Source organism: Silurus aristotelis (genome assembly GCF_946808225.1).
Source record: "Silurus aristotelis genome assembly, chromosome: 2".
In the NCBI taxonomy this organism is placed as follows: Eukaryota; Metazoa; Chordata; class Actinopteri; order Siluriformes; family Siluridae; genus Silurus; species Silurus aristotelis.
In genome coordinates, this window is record NC_139575.1 from 10,201,542 (window position 1) to 10,225,771 (window position 24,230).

Below are 24,230 nucleotides of genomic sequence, written 5' to 3' on the forward strand. Positions count from 1 at the left end.
AGTATTTTGGGTGTGTACTGTACTTGTCTGTAACTTGTGGCCTTCTCAGTTTTACAGCATTTGACCAAATCTGCACACAAAGCAAAGCTCTCAACACTTCACTTTTGCAGTCACGTCATTTGTAAACAACATTGACCCAGTTTCATTGGCAGCTATACATGCCCATGCCATAACATCGCCTCCATGTTCAACAGATGATGTGGTGTGCCACTAAATACAAATTTAACACTTAGAATCAGCTCCAGACCCTTATATCTTTTTCATTTGCTAGAAGATAATGAGGGCCATGCCTGGCTATGAAACTGCTTGTCAGTCGAATTTCAATTTACATTTAAACCTTCAGAAATAGAGGGACTGTTAAAAAAAAAAAAAAAAAAAAAAAAAAAAAAAAAAAAAAAAAAAAAAAAAAGGCTGTAAATTTGAAACACAGTTACTGTAGTAATGACAAAAGAAAACCTGCTATAAAACCCTCTGAATTAGAGCTGTTCACTCTTTAGTCACTTCAAAATCCTTTCAAATTCATTGTAGTGTTACACAAAGCTACACACAAATGACAAACATCGTGTCAATGTCCAAATACTTAGAAACCCAAATGCTTCTGATGGCTGTTTTGTTCACTTGCCTACCAATCCCTTTGCTTAGCATTTGATCCTTCAGATGGGCTTGACTTTCTCGCAAGTGCTAAACAGCGTATTAAATAACCATGATGTGTCTATGTCTCTCAATCCGGTTAATCATTTGCCATATCTCTCTCTCTCTCTCTCTCTCTCTCTCTCTCTCTCTCTCTCTCTCTCGTTCTCTCGTTAGATGCCTGTGTGTTCGTACTTCTTGAAAGGAATCTGCAACAACAGTAGCTGCCCCTACAGCCACGTCTACGTGTCTCGCAAAGCGGCCGTGTGTCAAGACTTCATCAGGGGCTACTGTCCTCAGGGAGAGAAGGTAACACACTCACTCAGCACTGCAGCATGCCCAACTCTCAACACACACGCTCAATAAAGCACTTTTCCTGGCACGCATGTATCTTATAGGTTACTGGCTTAATGGTGCCCATGATGACAGCAATGAAACATCATCAGGCTGTATTATGTTGTACTTTTGCAGGCGGTGTGATTTTTAACACTACTATTAGCAATTATTTATCATTCTCATATATGCTTTCTTCTTTTTAATATAGTTAAGCATTTCAATCAAATGCTAGAAATGCATTAATATAAATTGATATTCTAATAGCTTTTTTTCCCCAGTTTGCCATTTATATTGTTTATATACCTTATTACCTTTATATACCTACATTTATACCTACATTTATATTCATTTTAAGATGGCATTAAAACAGGCCCTTGCAATATAAAGCTAATAAAAAAGACAAGTATTAAACAAATGAAAATTGTTGAAAGATGGAACAGGAACTCCGTGTCAGAATCAACAAGTTCAACTTTATTGTCAGTGCATCCAACCAGCAATTGGATATGCAAATAAGTCTGATAAATCTGGCCATGCAAATAAATAAGAAATAGGATAAATGAAATCAATTGTGTGTAATAATTTGAAATAAGAGAGTAGGGAAATTATGTTAAGGGAAACGAATATGAATTACGAATCGATGTGTAGCTTCTTTGGAAACATTAGTTTCTGTTTTGCAATTATCAAAATTTCATGACATTTACATATTTGCCATTTGGTAGACACCCTTATCCAGAGAGACATATATATCTCAGTTATACATCTGTGCAGCTGAGGTTTAAGGGCCTTGCTCAAGGGCCCCGCAGTGGCACGTTGGTTGTGCCCAGAGTTTAACCAATGACCTTCCGATTAGCAGTCCAGCATCTTATCCACTTAGCTTCCACCTCCTCCAAGGGCCCCCACATCCATTCACAAGTCATTGCTCTCTATATATTAAGCTTTTGAGAACTTTGATAAAGCAATGATATAACAAACAAAATACAAATTAGAAAACAGACATCTATTTGTTTCTGTTTGCTGAACATTATATCAACACGTTGCATGATTTTAAATGAGAAAGGCCCCCCAACGTTAACGGCGGTTCCTGATGCGCGAATCCTAGCCGTTCAGTCCTTTCATTGTTTTCGCATTTCGTTTTGCTTCCAAGTTCACCACTCTTTATCTTTGTCCCCTTTGTTCATTTGGTTGTATTCCTTTTTTGTCTCTGTCTCTCTCTCCCCCTACTTGTTCATTTTGCTTTGCATCGTAACAAATGCATTGTCTCACTGTCAGGGCTCATTTAAATATTTGGGGTGAAACGCGAATATATAAAAAGAGAGATATTAATATTTATTCTATTAGCCAAAGTGCTTAGGTCTGTAATTTTGCGCTGTCCCAAAAGCACTGTCTCAAATATGATGGATAGCACGCTGTAATTATGGACGTGTAAAAGTGCTGATGAAGGCAGTTCAGGCGAGAGGCCAGCGATGGATATGCCAGCGGAGCAAGGGTTAAAGCGCACTCTCATCCTCTCCATTTCTCTCCCCCTCTCATTTTTTTTTTAACTTCCCTTTATCCCTCTTGTTTCTGCTTTGCCTTTGTCGTCTGTCTCTCTGTCTCTGTGTCTCTTCTCTCTCCAGTTCACACTGCCTGTCTTTTTTTTTTCTTGTATCCATCCCCTTTAGCTTTTCATCTCAATCACTTTTTTTACTCTCCTTTTTTTTCCTTGTGCCTCATCCCACTATTACCACATCTTTCTTTCTCCCTGCATCTGTTCTCTCTCTCTTTCTCTCTCTCCTGAGGTGTTTTCATAGCTTGTATTGCAGTCTCACTTTCAGTCCCTCTCCCTCTCTCTCGCTTTCCGTCTCTCGCTCTGTAATGTAAAATTTGTGAAATGTGCTGACTCGTTCTGCTTTGTGGCCAGTAGAAAGCTCTTCTAATAGGCCCCAGAGACTTTCCAGCCTACCTTAAATCAAGTGGAAAATTGTTAACTTGGGCTGGTATAAAGATGTTCCATCCACTCCTCGTTTTTTTTTTTTTCCTTCTTTTTTTTCGTGCATCCTCTTTTTTCCTCCTTTTCACTGCTTTTATGTAAATGAAAATGTATAGCGGACGTGAGATGGCCCTGGCACAAGCTTTCATGTGTTTTCTTTGCTGAAAGAGGCAGCAATTCACATCACGGTTAATGAACCTTCTCTTAGTGTCCACCTAAAACAACCTTATCGTTTCTTATTACATTACACCGTGTTTCAGTAGATCTGAGCATCTCTGACTGTTTTCGCACACAAGCACAGGGGTGATGCTGTAATGGAGCAAAGGTTTTCTCAGTTTAAAAAAAGGGGTGGTGAAAAATAGGAGCCAGGGGTCAGACCATATTACTTTATTTTTATTTTAACAGTTGCACAGACCTGATGGTACATCAAAGGACACGTTTTGTATTACAAAAACGTATGCCTGGTATGCATTATACATTTTGGGTTGTCCCAGATGAATGAAACATTCATGGTGATTTCTTTTGGTTGTGGCTTTTTGAGATCCAGTTTACCATCACAGACCAAAGGATTTGAGTCCAGTGACTGGGCATAACCGAGTGTTTGCTCTCTAAATAATGCTTTGGGCGTATGTATGAAATTATTGTCTTGTTGTACGGTGTAGTCGGTTCCAATTAGCCGCTGTTGAAATGGAATTGAATGGCACTGAAGTATGGAATGGTAGCCATGTTGGTTTAGTATTCCTTTTCCCCAGAATTAGTCTCCAACCTTCCTTGCTTCAAAACAACCCCAAACCATTAAGCTTCCACTTTATTTCATGTTTTACATGACCGTGGGTACGAGACAAACTGCTCTTTTCTTCTTCTTTCTTAAATAAGTTCTCATGTTAGAGCCAAAAATATCACATTTGTCCACAGAGCTTTCTTTCAATCAGTCACTGTCCAATTCTACTGTGGTTTTACTTTCTACCCATTTCGTTGCATATGAACTAAAGAAACATGTAGATGCCTCAAAAAGTGTTTTCAAACTTTCAATAGGCACCGTTTAAATAGAGAAAAGTGTAATGTGTTGGTATTCTAATAAATCAAAATAAATTGTAAGACTTGCTGTGGTGTACAAGGACTTAACAACTCCATAATGGGCGGTCATTAGAAAAGAATCAACTTCAGGGTGGTAAGAGTGGCTCCTAAAACATTGGACCTCAGATGTGCTTTAATGCTTACTCTAAAAAAAAAAAAAATAATCATGTAAAAGTTGTAGCTATTATTATTATTATTATTATTATTATTATTATTAAAATGATTAAAATGAATATTCTTGTTCATAGCCTCAGATAGCCACAGAAATAGTTTCAGTCCCAGTCATACAAATTGGTATAAATATAAAGCTTGTATAAATATGTTGATTCATCATTATCTGATAGTGCAACAGTAGCTATAAAAAAATTTATTTCCTAGAGTTAAATCGAGGAAACATTCCGTTTATATAATACAAAATATTTTGCATAGCTGATATCGAAAGGTTCGGAAATAGATGGATGCCCAGAACTCTAATGAGAGTCACCGTTTTGTAAAGCTGTATTCTTTAGTTCAGCATTTAGCATCAGTCAAACTAAAAGCAAATGGGCAATCCAAAAAAAAAGGGAGGAAAAAAAAAAAGTACCTGAACGCTCCTCGTAGATGGGGTGAAATTGCAATCGACTGAGCACAAGTGGAAGAGGGATTTAGCAAATTGGAGCAATTAGCCACGAGCATGGTGAGTGATGATGTTGTCTATAGGATGATGTAGAGGGTATTAGGGCCAAGACTCAAGGCTGCGATAATCTTGTCCCATGAGACAGTGGGTTTGAGAGTGTGTGTGTGTGTGTGTGTGTGTGTGTGTGTGTGTGTGTGTGTGTGTGTGTGTGTGTGTGTGTGTGTGTGTGTGTGTGAGAGAGAAATAAAACGTGAAACCTTTTGCTTATATATATATATATATACTTACGCATAGATGTCAGTGACAGTTTGTGCTTTCTTAATTTTCTTAAGTTTCTTAAGAAATTCTTAAGTTAGGCTACAGACAAACTACAGCATTATATAACCTAAATACTTATTACTATTAGTAAGAATAGTAATAAGTAGAGAAAAATTTAATAATAAGGCATAAGACCGTTCTAATTATTTGCAAGTGTGTGCAGAAGTGTATGTGTATATGTGTGTGTGTGTATATATATATTCTGAATTATATAAATATTTACAGTGATGACATATTAGCATGATATATATATATATATATATATATATATATATATATATATATATATATATATATATATATATATATATATATATATATATATATAACATTTTTGTGCTTAAATGTGTTTATGCTTAATTGTAAAATTTTTGATCAATACATTTTTGACATTAGTCATCAGCCGATTTGACTTTGGCACATATACAGTTTTGGCCCTCAGTCGAAAGTCATAGACACTGTATAAGTTGTGGGTGTGGAGCAAGCCGTGATCATGGTTTGGTTTATTTGTTCTGGGTGTGAAGTGGAATGATAGTTGGCCTAGTAAATCTCAGCCCTGTTGCTTGACTGGACACGTGTGTGTGTGTGTGTGTGTGTGTGTGTGTGTGTGTGTGTGTGTGTGTGTGTGTGTGTGTGTGTGTGTGTGTGTGTGTGTGTGTGTGTGTGTGTGTGTGTGTGTGTGTGTGTGTGTGTGTGTGGGTGGGTTGGTGTGGGTGGGTTGGTGTGGGTGTGGGTGTGGGTGGGTGGGTGTTTGGGTGGGTGGGTGTGGGATTGTGTTTTAGTTCTCATGTTAGTTCTCACTCTCCAGTGTTCTGTATTGTTTAAAGACTATAATCACAGTCTTGATGTCACCCAAATGAGGATGGGTTCCCCTTTGAGTCTGGTACCTTTCAAGGTTTCTTCCTCATAACATCAAAGGGAGTTTTTCCTCGCCACAGTCGCCATGGCTGCTCATCATATTCATAAATACACATCGTTCACCTTAACTTCAATTCTGTAAAGCTGCTTTGAGACAATGTCTGTTGTGAAAAGCGCTATAGAAATAAACTTGACTTGATCTCAGTATGCACTCAGGGCAACTACAGGGTGATGGAGAGTCCACACTGTTCCCGGAAACACGATCCTTTAGCCTCCTTTCCCCTTACACACATGCACACACTGACTCTATTTCAAGAGCAACCTGCTCCTCATACATTCTCTATCTTCTCACATACACAAGTCTTGCGCCCCTCGCCCCGTAGTGTGTATAATTAGCTTTTCTGACAGGTGGAAGAGATCGGATCTCCTGAAGAATGAAGCTACTAATTTACACCCATATTACACAGGCGCACAGACACTCTCACCTACTCTCACTCACTGGATCATTCGCACACTTTTTTTTTTTTCTCCCTTCTCAAGTGCACGCATCCACCACCATGCACAAACATCCTTCTGCTTTAACATGGAGAACACAAACATGAACACTTATTTTCCCCTTTGGAAAGATTATTGCAATAATAGGACATGTCAATTTCTTTGCAGTGTAAGAAGAAACACACACTAGTGTGTCCAGACTTCTCCAGAACTGGTGTGTGTTCCAAAGGCACTAAATGTAAACTGCAGCACAGACAGAGGGTCAAGCGTGCTGCGCCCAGCCTGAGCTCAGGCTCGAGTAAAAGAGCCCGCAGCCGCGAATCAGCAAAAAGGTCTGTCTAATAATACAAATAGTTCTCAGAAATGTCTAATTTTTCAGTATTATTGGTCGCTTACATCTATATAAGCTTAAGTTTATTTATAGTGAATCCTGCTGCATCATGCTTTAATTCCACCATCAGACATGGTTTATATTGTCTTTCTTTTTCTGTAAGTCCAAAGCCAGAACCAGAGTCCACTCAAGCAGTGGAGGGAACACCTAAGGCTGGTTTTGCAAGACTGCCGTCATTCATCTCTCTGTCCAGTTCCCCGGAGCCCTCTGAAGGTGGTGAGAGCCCTCTATGCCACCCTGGAGCAGGGGCAGAGGGCACAGGTAAGCTTTGACACCTACCCTGCCACCCCCTTCCCCCATATACACACAGTATCCATAAAGAACACACACACACACACACACACACACACACACACACAGACACTTTCACTCTTCCAATTTCTTTTGGAGCAATGAATATGTTTGGGGGAAAAAAACTGGTTTTAATTTCAGAGGAAGGTTATATATTTAATAAAGTTAAAAATAAAGAAGGAAAGAATAGAATTTAAGGCAAGTGGAATAAATAGACAGTGTGGTAACCGGGCAGTAGTGTTGACAGCTCACATCTCCAGGGTCCTCAGTTTGATCCTGTACAGAGTTCCCTATGTTCTCCCTGTGTCAGTATGGGTTCCCTCTTCCTTCATCATGCTAGCAGGTGGATTGGCTAATCTATATTACACCTAGACAGGAATGTGTGTGTGGTGGCCTGAAATGAACTGTCCAAGGTGTCCCTCCTTGTATCCAATTTTTCTGGCTCCGGATCCACCACAACCCTGAGCAGGACAAAACGCTTACTGAACAATTAATATAAATCCCTTTGGGAATCAATACAGTACATCTATTCGTCTGTCTGTCCATCTGTCTGTATGCCTACCTGTCTGTCATCATTTGTTAGTCTTTATGCCTGCCTGTCTGTTCATAATTTTTCTATCTGTCTGCCTGCCTATCTGTCTGTCCATCTGTTTGTCTGAATTCCTGTCTGTTCCTTATCTGTCTGTCTGTTCATAATTTGTCTGTCTGCTTGTCTGTCTGCTCAGCTTTTTTTTTTATATTATATAATCATCTTTATCTGTCTGTCTGTCGATCGATCTATCTATCAATCTATATTCTATAATTCTAATGGTTTCTGTCTGTCTGTCTGTCTGTCTGTCTGTCTGTCTGTCTGTCTGTCTGTCTGTCTGTCTGTCTGTCTGTCGATCGATCTATCTATCTATCTATCTATCTATCTATCGATCTATCTTCTATAATTCTAATGGTTTCTGTCTGTCTGTCTGTCTGTCTGTCTGTCTGTCTGTCTGTCTGTCTGTCTGTCTGTCTGTCTGTCTGTCTGTCTGTCTGTCTTCTATAATTGTAATGGCTCCTGTCTGTCTGTCTGTCTGTCTGTCTGTCTGTCTGTCTGTCTGTCTGTCTGTCTATCTATCTATCTATCTATCTATCTATCTATCTATCTATCTATCTATCTATCTATCTATCTATCTATCTATCTATCTATCTATCTATCTATCTATCATTCTAATGGCTATCTATAAAATTATTATGATTTAATGGCCTGCACTATATATTCAAAGATATTAGTTTTTTAAAAGATCTTTTTGTAATGTGTATAGGTTTCACTACATAAAGGCTGTAGACCATTTGTTACTATAGCAGTAGAGTCGATGAGTTGTAAAGCACATACAATACTCAAAATTTGACACCATGATGCCATTTCTCACAGCATAAATTTCATATTGTCACATCAACCTGGACCATAATAGGAATTCTCCAGGAAGTAAGTAATAAATTAGTGGTAATTCGAGAGGATTCTAAGTAAAGTTTTATACTTTAAAGGGGTAGTAATATCTTTAGAAGAGTGTGGAGATGGGATGTAATGCTTATACGTGGGGTAATTTTTAAAGATAGACTATAGATGGGTAGAGCGAGCTACAATACTCAGAAGGGGGCAGTAATATTTTAGGGTGGTGAGGGGGTACTAGTGCTTATTAAAGAGGGCAATAATGTTTAAAGATAGTGTGAAGAGGGTGTGGAATACATAGGGAAGAGGGTAATAATATTTAGGTTTGAGCTCAGGCACAGCTGAATACAGTGCTGACAGTGTGACGGATTGAGGATGGGTGCAGGGGGCATGTGTTTTCTCTCTCTCTCTCTCACACACACACACACACACACACACACACACACACACTCACTCACACTTTCCCTTGTTTAGCTGTTTATTTATTATTTACTTATTGCATTTAAATTCGTTTTTTGTTTTGTTTTGTTTTTTTACAAACAAATATCAAATTATCATAATTTTACATTGAATTGGCCTTAAATTATAGATTTTTTATCAGGCATGCGATTCTCCAATCATTCACTCAGCCAATCATTTGGCAACAACACAATACATAGTATCTTGTAGATACAGATCAAGAGAAAGAGTTTATGCAGTGATGCAGGTTAAAAACCATCCATGTGGACAATGTGGACAATGCCCAGTGGACAATGGCTAGAGTTTGAGCTAATGAGAACTTTGGTGGCTTGAAAAGTTACTCTTTAAAAATGTGCTGAGCAGAAATGCATCTCAGGATGCACAATATTTTAAACCTGATGGGTTACAGAAGCATAGACTACATCAGCTTCCAGTCCTGACAGCTAAGAACAGGAGGCTACACTGGACACATGGATTAGATAAACACCAGATGATGTATTTTGTACTAATGTACTGATTGACAGATTGGATATTACATGACTGGTGTACATGGTTAAATGAAGTGGCAGTTGAGAATGTTTTATTTTCCCCTGATTGACAGCATTTAATATTACCCCGCTCACACACACATATACCGTGTAGTGTATGTGAGTGTGTGCTAAATTGGAAAATCTGTTAGCAACTTCTTGTTGAGTTGCAACATTGAATTTCAGCTTTTCTTCACAAGCCGTTGCATTCTCCCAAACATTTACTAATGTTTGTGCTGTAGATTAAATATAAATCTAGAGTTTTACCCATGCTTCCAGTTAAAATATAATATAATTATAAATATAACTATTTCGGTAATAAATGTCTCCGTCTCTATTAACAAATAATTGTATGCTTTTATTGCCAAAGCAAGTCCATATAAAGCAAATGCACAATCAGGAGAATTATTTTTAATAAAAAAAGAAAAAGTAGTAAAGTATTAATAGGATAAAACAGATTGCAAAAAAAAAAAAAAAAAAAGTTGTGTGTATAAGAACAACATAGGAATTATATACAGAATGGTTAAAGGGTACATTTACAGAATAAAAGTAAAGTAATAATATATTTTGAGGAAATTTTACAGCAGGAGCAATTGAATCTATTACAAGAACCACAAGGGCAGATCACTTATTGTGTATTATATTGTGCAGGCTAATATACAGCATTCTTTATATTTTGCTAGCAGGAGACTGACTCTCACTTACACACACACACACACACACACACACAGAGAGAGACAGTGATACATGTGACCAATCACTCAGCAAGTTACATGTTCAGCTCCATGTATCTTCATGCTTCATTGAAAGCTGCTGCCCCGTCTCCTGTAACTGTACTGAAAGTGGCACCAGGGTTTATTTCAGTCTATGTATGTAAGCTTATATGTAGTGGGTTGGCCCATATCTAACACACACACACACACACACACACTTGCTTTCTCTAACTCTGAGCTATACTGATTTATGTGTCCATGTCGAACTGGAAAAAGTAACATAATGATATTGGATATAAGTTCAGACTCGTGTGGACCTGATTGGCACAAGTAGCCTCTTTGCCCTCGCGGATTCCTTTACAATCAACAGCCACTTGAACATTTCTGCTATCTGTATAGTCGTGGAAAGACAACTAAGTGACTGATGAAATAGCCTGTGACAACTCACACACACGTACACACCATGAGAGAGAAGCAGTTAAGTGATACTAATGAGGACACACCTCACCTCTTGTGCTTCATTAAAGATGGTAGGGATACAAACACCTCCACCTTGGATAGATTAGCTAAGACCCATGGTATAACAGCTGCTATCTCCTTCGTCTCTTTCTCGCTCTCTCTCTCGGTATGTTTGTTCAGGATAGATCAGATTTCACTGAGGACTTTTCCTTTATTTTATTGCCTTTTCATGACTTGATTTGACTTGACTCATTTCTTAATATTAAAAGTTCTTTATGAATATTTTATATTATATGTATAGAATTAAGGTTATGAATTTAAGTGAAACAAAAGAACATTATTGTGTGTGTTTTTTAATGTATGTGTTTATTGCTCACTGTAGTTTTGCACCTCATACATCACTACTTGTTTGTATCTGTGTATTTTTCCCCACTTTACTCCATGTATCTTTTTAAACTCTTGTCTTTTGGCTCTACATTTGTTCTTGCTATCAGTGTTATTTCTCATTGAATAGCAGCAGCTGTGCCACATTTAACCCACATCTAAAATGAACCTGAAGTTAAGCATCAGCAGCGCAGTTTCACACTCGGGAGGAATTCCGCTCAGATTTAATATCCTCTTCCTGTGTTTGTACTTTTTTTCTTTATTTTTTTCTTTCTGTGCTGTAGGCAAGAAGCTGCACATCAAGCCCCGCTTCTAGAGCCAATGCTGAAGCTGAAAAGCCGCCTGCAGTCCCTTCAGCACACAGATGACAGTTTGTAGCTGTCGGAAAACATCCAGAAAACGCTTTCAAATTATTAATTGCTCTACACGTTTACAGCGTTCGAAATACTGTATAATGTGGCATAGAATAAACCATAAATCAGCTGAATACTGCAGGTAAGTGATAAATGTACAACTGTTTGACTTCTAGCATGTCTGAAATCCAGATAGTTTTAGTCCCCAGGATTCTTTTTTTTTTTTTTTTTTTTACTTAATATCTAACAGTGCCTTTATTGAGGTAGTGTATCTCAGGAACTTTTTGTGCGTGTGTCACTTTTAAAACATTGCAATTTCAATTATTTGTATTAGAGAAAATTGTATTTTATTGCATAGTATTTAAGTTTGTGGTTTTATTTGTACTTTAATACCAAAAAATAAAAAATACAATTGTTTATCATTCTTGGCTGTTGTGAGTCTGTTTGCTTCAGTCTTTTGACTCAAGCATGGCGAAGGTGAGCGTAATAAATTTTTATTTTTTTGTGTCAGTGGGTGATAGAAAGGTGGGGACTTGGTGATGTCTGGTGTAATCCTTTGCTATGTTTCAGTGCTTGTGATATCCAGACTATTAATACTGTGTTTAACTACAACCTCCTGCTCGATGATCTATGAGCACCGGGTCGCTGTGAGAAAGCTGGTTAACTGCACAGGCAGCGACAGGGGGCATTAATACACACGGCAAGGGCCTCGCTTCAGAGCGTGACACACTCGCGCGCCCTGACAGGTCTGCCGTCGTGTTAACGAGATAAAAGCCGTCTGCCTGATGTACTCTACACACACATAGGCTAACAGAGGAACGGTCCAAAAGAGAACGCTGCATTCCTCCTCTTATCCCGGTTCTCACTCTATCCATCTTTTAAGCTATCACACAGAGACTAGAGCTACGTCTGAACACCGATAGTGCGCACATCAAGCAGTAGTGTAACATGCATGCCCATAATTGTAAGTCCACTGCATACTGTATAATAAAATAATACACATTAAGCACAAATACACAAAAATATACCTGTAACCCAGATTCTTTTAACACATATTTGCTTCATATTTTATATCTGAAATGATTTTACATTGTGTTCTGAATTCCCTCATCGCACACATTTCATCGAACATAATTCACTTCGTTGATGTCCACAAACTGGTTATTGAGCAGCTTAAAATTATATTAATTGTGAATTTTAATGATCATATTAAATTTAAAAAAAGACCTAAACAGAGGTGTGCATATGGGGGGGGGGGGGGGGGGGATTGGAACAGTGTGCAGTCACCACTCATTATTAACTGAGAAGGAAAGCATATCCTCCAAACAGGACAGAGATATGGAGCAATCCATCTTTCTCTCCCTCCCTTTCCTCTCTCGTTCTCTGGCTCTGACGGTTAGGATGTAAGTGCCTGAGACAGATGTCTGCTGCCGCTTGTCTCAAAGCTCAACATGAGCTGCTGAGCTCGGAATACTCTAATTAAGATCAATATTTCAATTTTTAGTGAAAGAGCATGGGAAAGAGAGGGAGAACAAAGTGAAGGGGGGGGGGGGGGGGGCAAAAAAACATATATTTCCCTTTTTCCTCAGAAAAATCTGACTCAAATTGGAGGAGAAAAAAAAGGGAAAGAATAAAAGGTCAAGTGTGATTTTTCTCCACCTCGATGAATTTCCGAGACATAAAAAAGACAAACTTATTACAACTCAGCAAAGAATCTACCCCATCAATAAAGATCATGCTTCCACTGCAAGTAGTTATTCATTAGTCTTGCACTACTCCATTATTTTTCCTTCCTTGCTCTCACCCTTCATTCTTCATTGGGTTCAGGTTTTTCTCTGATATTAAACTGTTTCTTTGACAGTCTCAATCTGATCCCTTGTTTCCTGACTGTCTATATCTTTCTTGCCTAATCTACCTGTTTCCCTAAAAACTTTGGCTCAACTCACGATCGTCTCATCCGTCTTCCAGCAGCTCCTGCTGGCGTTCCAGACTCCCTTTTATTACTGCGGACTTCAAATGAATGTGTAAACATCCATACCCTGGTGGTATCGAATCTTTGAGCTTGGCCTTTAATCTGTTGAGACCCACAAAGGCCTGCTTTTAAAACCTGCCTTTGTTAGGCATGACCTCTGGATTAAACTGGAGTAAATCCGTCTTAATATATCCTACCCAAAGACTTCTCATCCTTTTTAATTTGCGTCACGTTACGCTTTAGACGTGCTGATGTCCATTTCGCTTATATCGGGAGAACTGCACCAACAGCTAACCCCCGGTATGCCCAGGCACAATAAAAGCCCTGACTTCAAAATGTACGTCTCAAGCCCTCGGATGCGTCTACACCCAACCCTGACTCCACTCGCTGAATAGTGGATGCTCGATATTCTTAAACATACTTTTTAAAGCAGACTGCTTAGCTTGGACTTTATGATCCACTCATACTTATTTGATAAAAACCCTCTGCAACAACTTAGTGCACCTTCAATACTCTGATATGATTTGTTCACCTCATCTTACGTGCCCCCCCCCCGCCCCACAAGCCTTTTTTCCTCCTCTGTAGGCAGATATGAGTCTTGAAAGCACCTGTATTTCACTTTGTTGAGGTTGGGCAAAAAATCTTAACTCTACCATGTTCTATTAAATACACCATATCCCCAATGATCAGCTCACAGAAACACTTCTCCATGGTCTGCTGTAGATTAAAGGTTTCTCACACCAGGTACATTTTAAAGCTGTTCCTTATTTCAGTTCTTTTTGTCGTTCTGTATGATGTGTATGTTGGCAAAATTAAGGGAGTGCTGCCTTGTTTCAAAAAAGGTGTATAAAAAAAACGTTCTTTCGGCTTCTCCCATTAGGGGTCGCCACAGCGGACCATCCGCATGTTTGATTTAGCACGTTTTTACGCTGGATGCCCTTCCTAACGCAACCCTCCCCATTTATCAGGGCTTGGTACCGGCACTAAGGCTTGTGCAACCCTAATGGCTGGGGTGGGTTCCCTAACCGGGGATCGAACCCGGGCCACAGCGGTGAGAGCGCCGCATCCTAACCACTAGACCACCAGGGAGCCCAGGTGTATATTAATCTAAATAATTAATACTATTAGTATTTATTATTGCACAATACTATACCACACACGTATTCAAATCATGGACAAGTTGTTTATAAGCTGTATTTTGCAGTTGTTCAGTTAACAATGTGGAGGTTCAAACTCTTCATAGCATAGGGTTAGCTTTACTGTAATATCAATTATTATTAATATAAAACTTTATTTTAATGTGTAGTTATATCTATTTATTTATAAATGCCATAGAGATTTTTATTCCTGAACTTTAAAGCAATAAGACGACTTAGTACATTATTTGTACACTAACTTGAGTGATTTGGATTTGAATTTAAATTCAAAAGCATCAGTCAAATATACTTAAATCTATAAAAACGCAATGATCATAAGTCATAAGTAATAAATTGTGAATACCATGGCTGTATTAAATTAAAAAATATAATTGAAAACTCTTCCTTGACTGCTGTAACACAGGTGATGACACTCCATGACAAAACAGAGCAAGTTATGAGGGGCCTCAAAATTGTCATTAACATTTATTTCAATCAAAAGAATTGCACTAAAAGATCATTTCTTATATGCAAAGACACATAGGCAGCCACTATATTCTACAATTCCACAAAGGACTGATGCTTAAGTCATAGGCCGATCTGGATTCACAGAAAACCTGAGATTGCGCAGCCCAGTGGACTTCCAGTATATTGAAACCCTGAGTTAACACAGTAACATAATCCATCAAAATGTATATTCGTATTTTTCTGGTATAATAACAACCTTATTACATGGATCTATACATTTCTTCATAATAAAAACCTCAAACACTTCCTGATTAAGACGTATGAGTCGGTAGGGCTGCAGTGCGTTGAGCGCGACTTAATTATTTGTCCATCTCGCAGATGAGTCCACGTGCAATTAGAGGTTAATTGCATGAAAGCCTGAGCACTTTAGTGGGAACTCGATCATAATTAACTCATGGGCCTCTTCGCCTCTCCTTCCGGCGGATATTGGGCTTTATTTTATTGTCATTTATAAGCTACATTAAGTTCATCAAGGTGAATGGCTCAAAAGTGAAAAAAAAAGCATTAGGAGAATGAGAAGATGTTAGTAATGGGCTTATGAAAAGATGGTCCATAAGCTCAGCAGTTTAAACAGTAAAATCATGATTGTCACAATAGCAAGTCCAGACTTGTGGATTTTGGGTGGCAAAAGTAAAGGGGCAAGGGGATGTTGTTTTTATTATACAACATGCAGAGATTATCTCATTTCTTTCTTGATGTAAAATGGTTTTAAAGTGAGCCTACTGAAATTGCTTGTATTTGATCGAATTGTTTACAATAACCATTTAAACCAACATGAGCTGTGATAGATCTTTCCATAATGAATCATACTCTGCTGACCTTACAATCAGAGATTAAATCAGTTTCCCAGGTTGAGAGTCTGCCTCCTTACTGCAAAAATCTTCTGGGTCATTTTCTGTCTCAGCCTGTTTAACATTGCTGCATTAGATAGGAAATGGAGAATAATTGCAATGAAATAATGTAATTTTTTTTTATTCTAGGCATGAATTATGTGCATAGAGTTATCCTGATGGTGTGAAATTAGGATAAACCCCTTAAACCTTATTATTATTAGATTTTTACTTATGGACTTATTGAATCATTTAGAGCACATATTGTGCTTTTGCCTCGGTTATTACTTTAGAAATGTGTTTTTGTTATTTTGTTTGTTTTTTTTGTTTGTTTTAGTCCTGATATGCAATGTTACCTTTAGTTATTTATAACCTTTTCGTGTTTGCCAGATAACATTTAAGCATGTATAACAATTAGCAATTGTTTGTTTCATTGTTTTTGTTTATCCGATTTGTGTTTTATCTTGCTCTTTGAAAGCAGTACATTTCTATATTAATTATTTCTGCTAATTAAAATGCATTAAAACTGATTCTTTTTTATCCATAAACATTGATTGATTGATTGATTGATTGATTGATTGATTGATTGATCGAGAAATTATCACATATTTATCTCCACTGTGTTGAACCATTTGGTCTGTTATTATATCAGGATATTTTATGACATCGCTTTGGACATCCTGTCAACACACAAACTTCTCACGTTTCTCCTTTTTCTCAAACTAACGCCTCTTCCTTTTGGCCTCCGCTTTAGTGTATGCTAATACACGCAGGTGTCGCTAGGGGGCGTGTCGAAGCTGGTCCTATTGTAAGGAGTGAATACGGAATATGCAAACGAACCTGGCGCTGCGTCTTTCCATTGGTCCGCGGAGGGGCGGGGTTTAAGCATCTGTCTGTATAAATAAACTCATGTGCTTGCTTGCTCTCTGTATAGTCCAGTGGCACAGTGGGAAGTCGGTCGAAGAGAGAGAGAGAGAGAGAGAGAGAGAGAGAGAGAGAAATCGCTGGGAAAACAGAATAAGCTGTTAACAGGGATCATATATTCATTAACCTCTCCAACAACAACAACAAGAAATATATCAGAGCCATCCTTCTCGGAGCACAAGCTACTCCATGAGCTCAGGATATCTGCTGAAAGACTTTCTGTGTTCTGTCCCATCGGTGGATGTTACTGTGATTAGTTTTTCCTTCATGTGAGTGTTTTCTTGCTCTGTTTCTTACTGACTTTTCCCAAAAGCTCATCATTCCACTTACCCGGACTGATCAAGTGGCTGATGGTTCCCTCAAGTTGTCGGTACTGTTGGTGGCTCTTCCACACGAGTGAGGACAACTTTCAGCTCCTTGTCCCTGTATGAGAAGGACTACTTGGCACAGCTGGAGAAAAGGGATAACCGACCGTGCAAAAAAAAAAAAAAAAAAGACTCAAACTTTATCCTGTGCTTTTTTTGGCATTATTAATAATTAGAGCTTCACCTGAAGGACAGGAACAGCAAGACTCAGGACAAGCAAGCTCTGAAGTTCTGAAGGGTCGAGTTCCTGTTCGTGCATTTGACCCGAGTGAAGTTGTCAACAAGAGGAGCGAGGAGACGACCTGGCAGGTGGACAACTGAGTTTCCACGTGTGGTGCCTGTCTAGTCCTTCTGCTATAAATAGAAGACGGTAGAAATCTACGCGTTAAAACCAGAAGAACAGCAGCGTCTTTACGGGACAGGGCAGGACATCTCAGGACAGGGCAGGACAGGGCCTCTCACTCCCACTCGCTTTGGCTCTGAGGCTGCACGTGTCCTCGCATGGACTGACATGGCCACGGACCTCGCCATGAGCGCCGACCTCCCCAACAGCCCCCTGGCCATCGAGTACGTGAATGATTTCGACCTCATGAAGTTTGAGGTTAAAAAGGAGCCCCCCGAGGCCGAGCGTTACTGCCACCGCTTACCCCCAGGCTCCTTGTCCTCCACGCCGATCAGCACGCCGTGCTCGTCCGTGCCTTCCTCGCCGAGCTTCTGCGCACCGAGTCCCGGCACACAGCCCGTCCAGAACCTCGGAGTAAACAACAACAACAACAACAACAGCAGCAGCAGCAGCATCAGCAACGGTGGAAACAACAGCGGTAACAGTACTCAAGGCGCCTCGGGCAAACCCCAGCTGGAGGACTTCTACTGGATCCCTAACTACCAGCACCACATCAGCCCGGAGGCGTTGAACTTGACCCCCGAGGACGCGGTCGAGGCGCTGATTGGCAACGCGCACCATCACCACCATCACCACCACCAGCCCTACGACACGTTCCGGGGCCAGCAGTACGTCGGCGAGGACCTGACGACCTCCACGAACGGCTACCACCACGCGGCGCACGCGCACCACGCGCACCACCACCACGGCCACCACGGCCACCACGCGCACGCGCGCCTCGAGGACCGCTTCTCGGACGAGCAGCTCGTCAGCATGACCGTGCGCGAGCTAAACCGGCAGCTGCGCGGCTTCAGCAAGGAGGAGGTTATCCGCCTGAAGCAGAAGCGGCGCACGCTGAAGAACCGCGGCTACGCGCAGTCGTGCCGCTACAAGCGCGTCCAGCAGCGGCACATGCTCGAGTCGGAAAAGTGCACGCTGCAGAACCAGGTGGAGCAGCTGAAGCAGGACGTGGCGCGCCTGGCCAAGGAGAGGGACATGTATAAAGAAAAGTACGAGAAGCTCGCAGGCCGGACCTTCAACAGCGGCGGCGGCAGCAACTCCAACCGGGACCCGTCGAACGGCAGTCACGGGAAAACCTCAACAGCGGATTTCTTCATGTGAGAACTGTTTCAGCTCCTTTTTTTGTTTTTGTTTTGTTTTATCCCGCACAAACTGAGTAATTTTTAATTTAATTTAAAAAATTTTTTACTTTCATTTTTATGAGTGTGAAATTTATTTGATTTTTATTTAGGTAACAGTTCCTGCACAGCAAAATCCCAGATGCTGAATTAACACATGCAATATATATATATATATATATATATATATATATATATATATATATATATATATATATATATATATATATAGCATGTGTTCACGTATATATATATATATATATATATATATATATAAAATATTTGTCGTAAAAAGGGTACTAAAATGTACCTTTCAGTGTTTACACACACACACACACACACACACACACACACACACACACACACACACACACACACACACACACAAACACAACTTTGGTGTGTGTCCTTTAAATAAAAACTTTCTAGGGCAAATATGCATATACAATATACACACAATAAATAAACAAACTTCCCACCTCATCAACTAAAAAAAGGTACATTTTAGTTCTCTTTTTTATTTGCATTTGTTCACTGGGGATTTTGCTGTGTCCTTTTCACAGGAAAAAAAATAAGCCAAGGACTCGCATCATTACATAAGTCTACATATGCAAACATCTTTCCAGCAAACGCACACTCCATACAGTCCGTGCGCGTGACTGTGCGCATTGACCCGCTGTTTGTGCGCGCGCGCAACAGACCTTCAACTCTATAAGTCTTAAAGGTAGTGTGCTCATAGAAAAAAAGCTAAGACCTCAACTCTTGACCTATCAAACGTGGACTCACCATGCATCACCTCCAGATACAAAACAGCGTGCTTTTGGACTCTTTATCCTATGCCATTTTTTAATATAGAAAATATATATAATAAAAAATAAAAAGAAAGAAAAAAGTCTTACATGGTCACACCAGCGGTGTATTGGTGTTGTGGTGTTCTCAGACTTCTGAACAGTCTTAAAGGATCCGACAACAGGAGACGTGTGGAACTGAAATGTTATTTATTTATTGTTGTTGTTTTTTTTGTCTGGACTAAAGAGGAATTTGCAACACAAAGAATGAATGAAAAAAGGGAGGAGGAAGAAAAAAAGCAATACATTGTCGAACCTATTCGACATGTTTGTACTGTTTGTAGTAAATAAATCATGAACCTGAGAAGGAAGAATTGCAGCCTGCATCCACCCTCCAACCCTGCATGCGGGACATGTATGGTCACTAAATCTCTAAACCCTTTCTATCGTTCTCATACACTTGGATGAATAAAAAAAAACAAACAAGCATGGCCCTTGATTAGTCCTGTACTCTCCATCTTCTAAATCTGTCCTGAACAGTGTCTTTTAGACTTTTAGTAAAGATGCACTTATTGGAACACATCCCTCAACAACTACAAAAATGCAGGAAGGTTTTTACACCGCCGACCCTCATTTTTCTTTCTTTTTCTCTTCTTTTCTTTTCTTTTCTTTTTTTTTTAATGTTCAATGTAACCAAAAAACAGTGCCACATACTCTTAACGAACTGAGCCAGACTTATTGACTTATTTATTCTCACTTGTAACTTGTAAATATGTAGAATTCAGTGTGTTTATTTTGAATTTATTCCCCCGAATATTTTTTTTTTTGCTTGTTATTTATATAAAAAAAAGAAAGAAAACGCAACGTCTGCAATGTTTGTATGTAAAAGCATGCAAATAGATTAACAAATATTCTTTCTATTGGAAAACAAATGTACGATAATATAAGAGATGAGATAAAATGCGCACTGCACTGGAACAGAAGGAATTGGGGAATATGATGCTGCGATTCATTTCTCTGTGTTTATCGAAGGTGACATCAAATACTGCATAAAACATGCTGCTACATCTTCTCTCTCTCTCTCTCTCTCTCTCTATTTCTCTCTCTCTCTCTCTCTCTCTCTCTCTCTCTCTCTCTCTCTCTCTCTCTCTCTCTCTCTCTCTCTCTTGTATATTTACTCATCAAAGGACTGAATTTGAATGTGCATTTCACTGTGCTTAAAAAGGGAATAGCAATCAAATAGAAAATAATTCGGATTCGATGTGGATTGATTTGAAGTTTTCAAAATATTACACAAAATTATGCCATTTTTATATTCACCCCGAATGGATTCTGGGTAGATTTTTACCATGTGACTGCTCTAAAATATGCTGCATTCTTTGTTGTTGTTGTTGTTGTTGTTGCTCTTGTTAGACACAATACACTCCTGGTCATTGTTCATAAGCAGAATTGAAACATCCATAAACCAGACTAACCAAGACGTGATGGTTATTTCAGAGGAGTTCTGAAGTGTGCAATAGTTGATTCTCAGCATATTTCTAAAACACCACCCTTCTTGTCTCAGTAGCCTGATGTACCTGCAAAATCCAATGCTATCATCACTATAATACAAAGAGTCCTTAGGATTTTGTTGTTGCTGTAGTTGTTGTTCCAGTGGAGTCAGATCTTCCTCCTGTATATGAGATGTTTTTTTGGGAATGGCACCACACAGTGTAAACGCAGTCTCTCTCTGTACATTACTTTCCTATGGAGCACATGGAGGCTTGAGATGATCTGGACTCAGACATGGGCTGTACGTGTAAAAAAACCCTGTATATACATGATTTCTATATATTTATTCTAGAAACATCTAATGTCCTATACGTGTCAATACGTCCAATCTGAAATGTTTCTGAATGGAATGTTGTTCAGAATCTTGTTTTCATAAAAGTTTAATAAAAACTTGTGTCATACGCGTTTCTTTGGCTCTTCGATTGGACTAAAAATCCCTCTGTACCACACATGGATTTACTGCTGGAATGGGAATTCAGTATACTAGTTATTCATAATAAATAATTGTAATGATAAAAATGAAACATAAACATTTATTTATTTAATTAAATATTTGTATTCAATTTAATATATTTTTTATCACTAAGATAACTGTAAAAAAAAAACACATTGTATATAGTAGACGCATTTTAATATTGGTGTCTTTTATGTTTTTATTTACTGCTTTTTTGTTTTGTTTTATTAATATATATTAATAGCCGTTTATTAAAAAAGCGTATGTAAAGTTATTAAAAGTAATTGTAACAAAATAAATTTAATTAAATTAAATAAATGTCGGGAGAAATGACGCGCCTCTATTATTATTATTATTATTATTATTATTATTATTATTATTATTATTATTATTATTATTATTATTATAGCGTGTTAATTATTATAATTTACGTTGTTATTGCTTTAATTAACGAATAAGCAAAATTAAAGCATAAACGCTTTCTTTATCCATCTCACTCGATTTTTCTGCTTTTCCATCTATTTCTTTCCATCTCTCTCTCTCTCTCTTACTCTTTCTGGCTCCTTCTCTCACTCCCTATTCACTCCTCCGTTTTTCAACAATAAGCGGCTCTTACAAAATTAAAGAAATCGTACATATACACGAATTATTAGATACAAAAACAAAATTGGATTATATTTTAATAGAAATCTTTGTGAACAAAATAAATCTCAACCCTTCAGCTGATTAATTGACCGAGTCAGACCACCAGGACACCTACAGGTGGTAGAACTACAGCGCTGCTTCATGCGCTCGGCTACAGACGTTGTGATTTATCGCTCTGTTCGGAAATTGATCTATCTGATCGTATCGAGACCCTCATTTATCTCTGAGAGCGACCAACCCCTCCCTCACCTGCTAATCTGTGCCATCTCTCATTTCCGAAAGACTGTAAAAATAATCAGGTTCAGAAGATCCGAACTGGAAATAAACCCCGAAGTAAGACAGCTAAATAAAAATCCTGACGCATTTAATACAATTGAAAAAAATTTTTTTATACAAAAATCACACAGTCATATTAAAGAGATTGTATATAAATAGTGCTTTTTGTAATCTAAGAAATGTGACTATAGATCAGATTCTTTCCAGGATAATCTATGCACATTAGCAGTAACCTCTGACACCTCATCAACACTAAGAGTCCGGTTTGGCTCCGGATTTGGCACAAAAGTGGCTAATGAGCAATTTAAACACTTTCCAAATTCAATCTAATTAACCCACTAAAGTCCATTTTATTGGCTGCACACTTAGGAAACGACATTGCTCATAGTGGAAAGGAATTATGCCATTCTTGTGTACTAAATCTTTTTTCTTTAGAGAATTAAAATTATTTGCATGATTTGCAAATATTGTGAAGCTAAATGCAACAAATACATCGACCATCTACTTCCATATCAACTACATCCTTCATTACACATTTGTCCATCAATGCTTGTGCCAAAAGATAAAAAAAAATTTTTTTCAAGTTGATGCTCTCAGTTACATTTCTGATCCTATCCATTACATGCATCTATTTGAATGAATGAATCTCCAACATTTAAATTTTGGAAAGCAGGCTGTGTAAAAGAGAAGATAAAAGGATGTGAGTAAGCTCCTGGAGAAAAGGGTTTAAGAGGTTGCATGACCTCCTCTGACCTCCAAAAGCCTTTGAGTCCATACAATGTGTCTACTGACCCCTTTTGCAGCTTATTAACCCACCCCTGTATGAACCAAAGCTGTCAGTGATGAGTATGTAATGACTATGATCAATATGTACATCACATGGCCAAATGTATGTGGACACCCACTCTAAACATCCTGTACTAGATATAGTCTCGATTTGCTATTAGAATAAGCTTCATGCTTTTAAAAAGGCATAGCAATATATAAAGTGTAGCTGTAGAGATTCATGATCATTTAGTCACAAGAACAAGAGTAAGGTTGGCTGAGGAGGTCCAGGTTTAATCGGTGTTGCAGTTATCCTAAAGAAATGCATAGTGGTAATGGGGTCAGGGTTCTGTGCAGGACACTAGCCTTGATAAACTCAATGTAGATGTGCACTGGGGTATTGTCATGCTTGAACAGATACGTGCATTTTAGTTCTTGGGAAATTGTAATGATACTGCATACAAAGACATTCTGTAAAATGTAGGAACAATTTTGGACAAGTATCACATGAGTAAAATGGTTAAGTGTCCACAAATGATTGTCATCTAATGTATTAGGGGATTTTTCTTTAAATAAAAGAAAATGCATATTTTAAAATGAATTGCTATTTCTTTTGGAGCAGATGCTGCTGGTTTATTAAGAGAACTAACACTGACATTTCAATAAAAACTCTCTGTAAAAAAAAAAGCCCTTTTATGGATGTATTAACTAGAAATAATAGCAAGTCTCTTCATAAAAGCCTGCCTCAGGTTACAACTGTGACATTTGTCATTGTTGAACTTGCTACTACTTTTTGGACCTGCTGTAGATCCTTCTATCTTAATGTTCAGTCAGATGTGACACAGCTCGCCTCCTCTCTTCCTTTCTGCTCGTGCTGAGTCAGAGGTTGCGTGCGACAACGACCACTTCGATCTCGAAAAGAATCCGACTGAAGAGCACATACACAATTTGGTACAAGTGCATGTATTTACATATATACATTCCCATATTCAGTCTCTATATTATGTTGTGCATATGTATATATATATTTTTGTATTTTTAATACATTTTTTTATATATCACTATGCATCAGTGCTGCAAAGTTCACTTGTCCATAGGCCATGATGTACATTAGTAATTGAATATGCTTATTAATAGGTGACATTTTACCAATGTGTACGCAACGTGATCTTCAGC

The 24,230-nt window shown here is 38.5% G+C and overlaps 2 protein-coding genes across 2 annotated transcripts in view; both read left to right on the forward strand.

The window, feature by feature from the left end:
- zc3h3 (zinc finger CCCH-type containing 3) overlaps positions 1-11,723 on the forward strand; it is a 76,146-nt gene extending 64,423 nt beyond the window's left edge. The window contains exons 9-12 of the mRNA XM_083566665.1: positions 808-939; positions 6,468-6,631; positions 6,794-6,951; positions 11,231-11,723. Of these exons, the coding sequence (XP_083422791.1) occupies positions 808-939; positions 6,468-6,631; positions 6,794-6,951; positions 11,231-11,262 (486 nt within the window). The 3' untranslated portion in view covers positions 11,263-11,723. The remainder of the gene's footprint in view (positions 1-807; positions 940-6,467; positions 6,632-6,793; positions 6,952-11,230) is intronic.
- A 4,684-nt stretch (positions 11,724-16,407) lies between these two features.
- mafaa (MAF bZIP transcription factor Aa) lies at positions 16,408-18,752 on the forward strand. Its single transcript, XM_083534925.1, has one exon. The coding sequence runs from the start codon at positions 17,566-17,568 to the stop codon at positions 18,556-18,558; it is 993 nt and encodes a 330-aa protein (XP_083391051.1). The 5' UTR covers positions 16,408-17,565; the 3' UTR covers positions 18,559-18,752.
- The last annotated feature ends 5,478 nt before the right edge of the window (positions 18,753-24,230 follow it).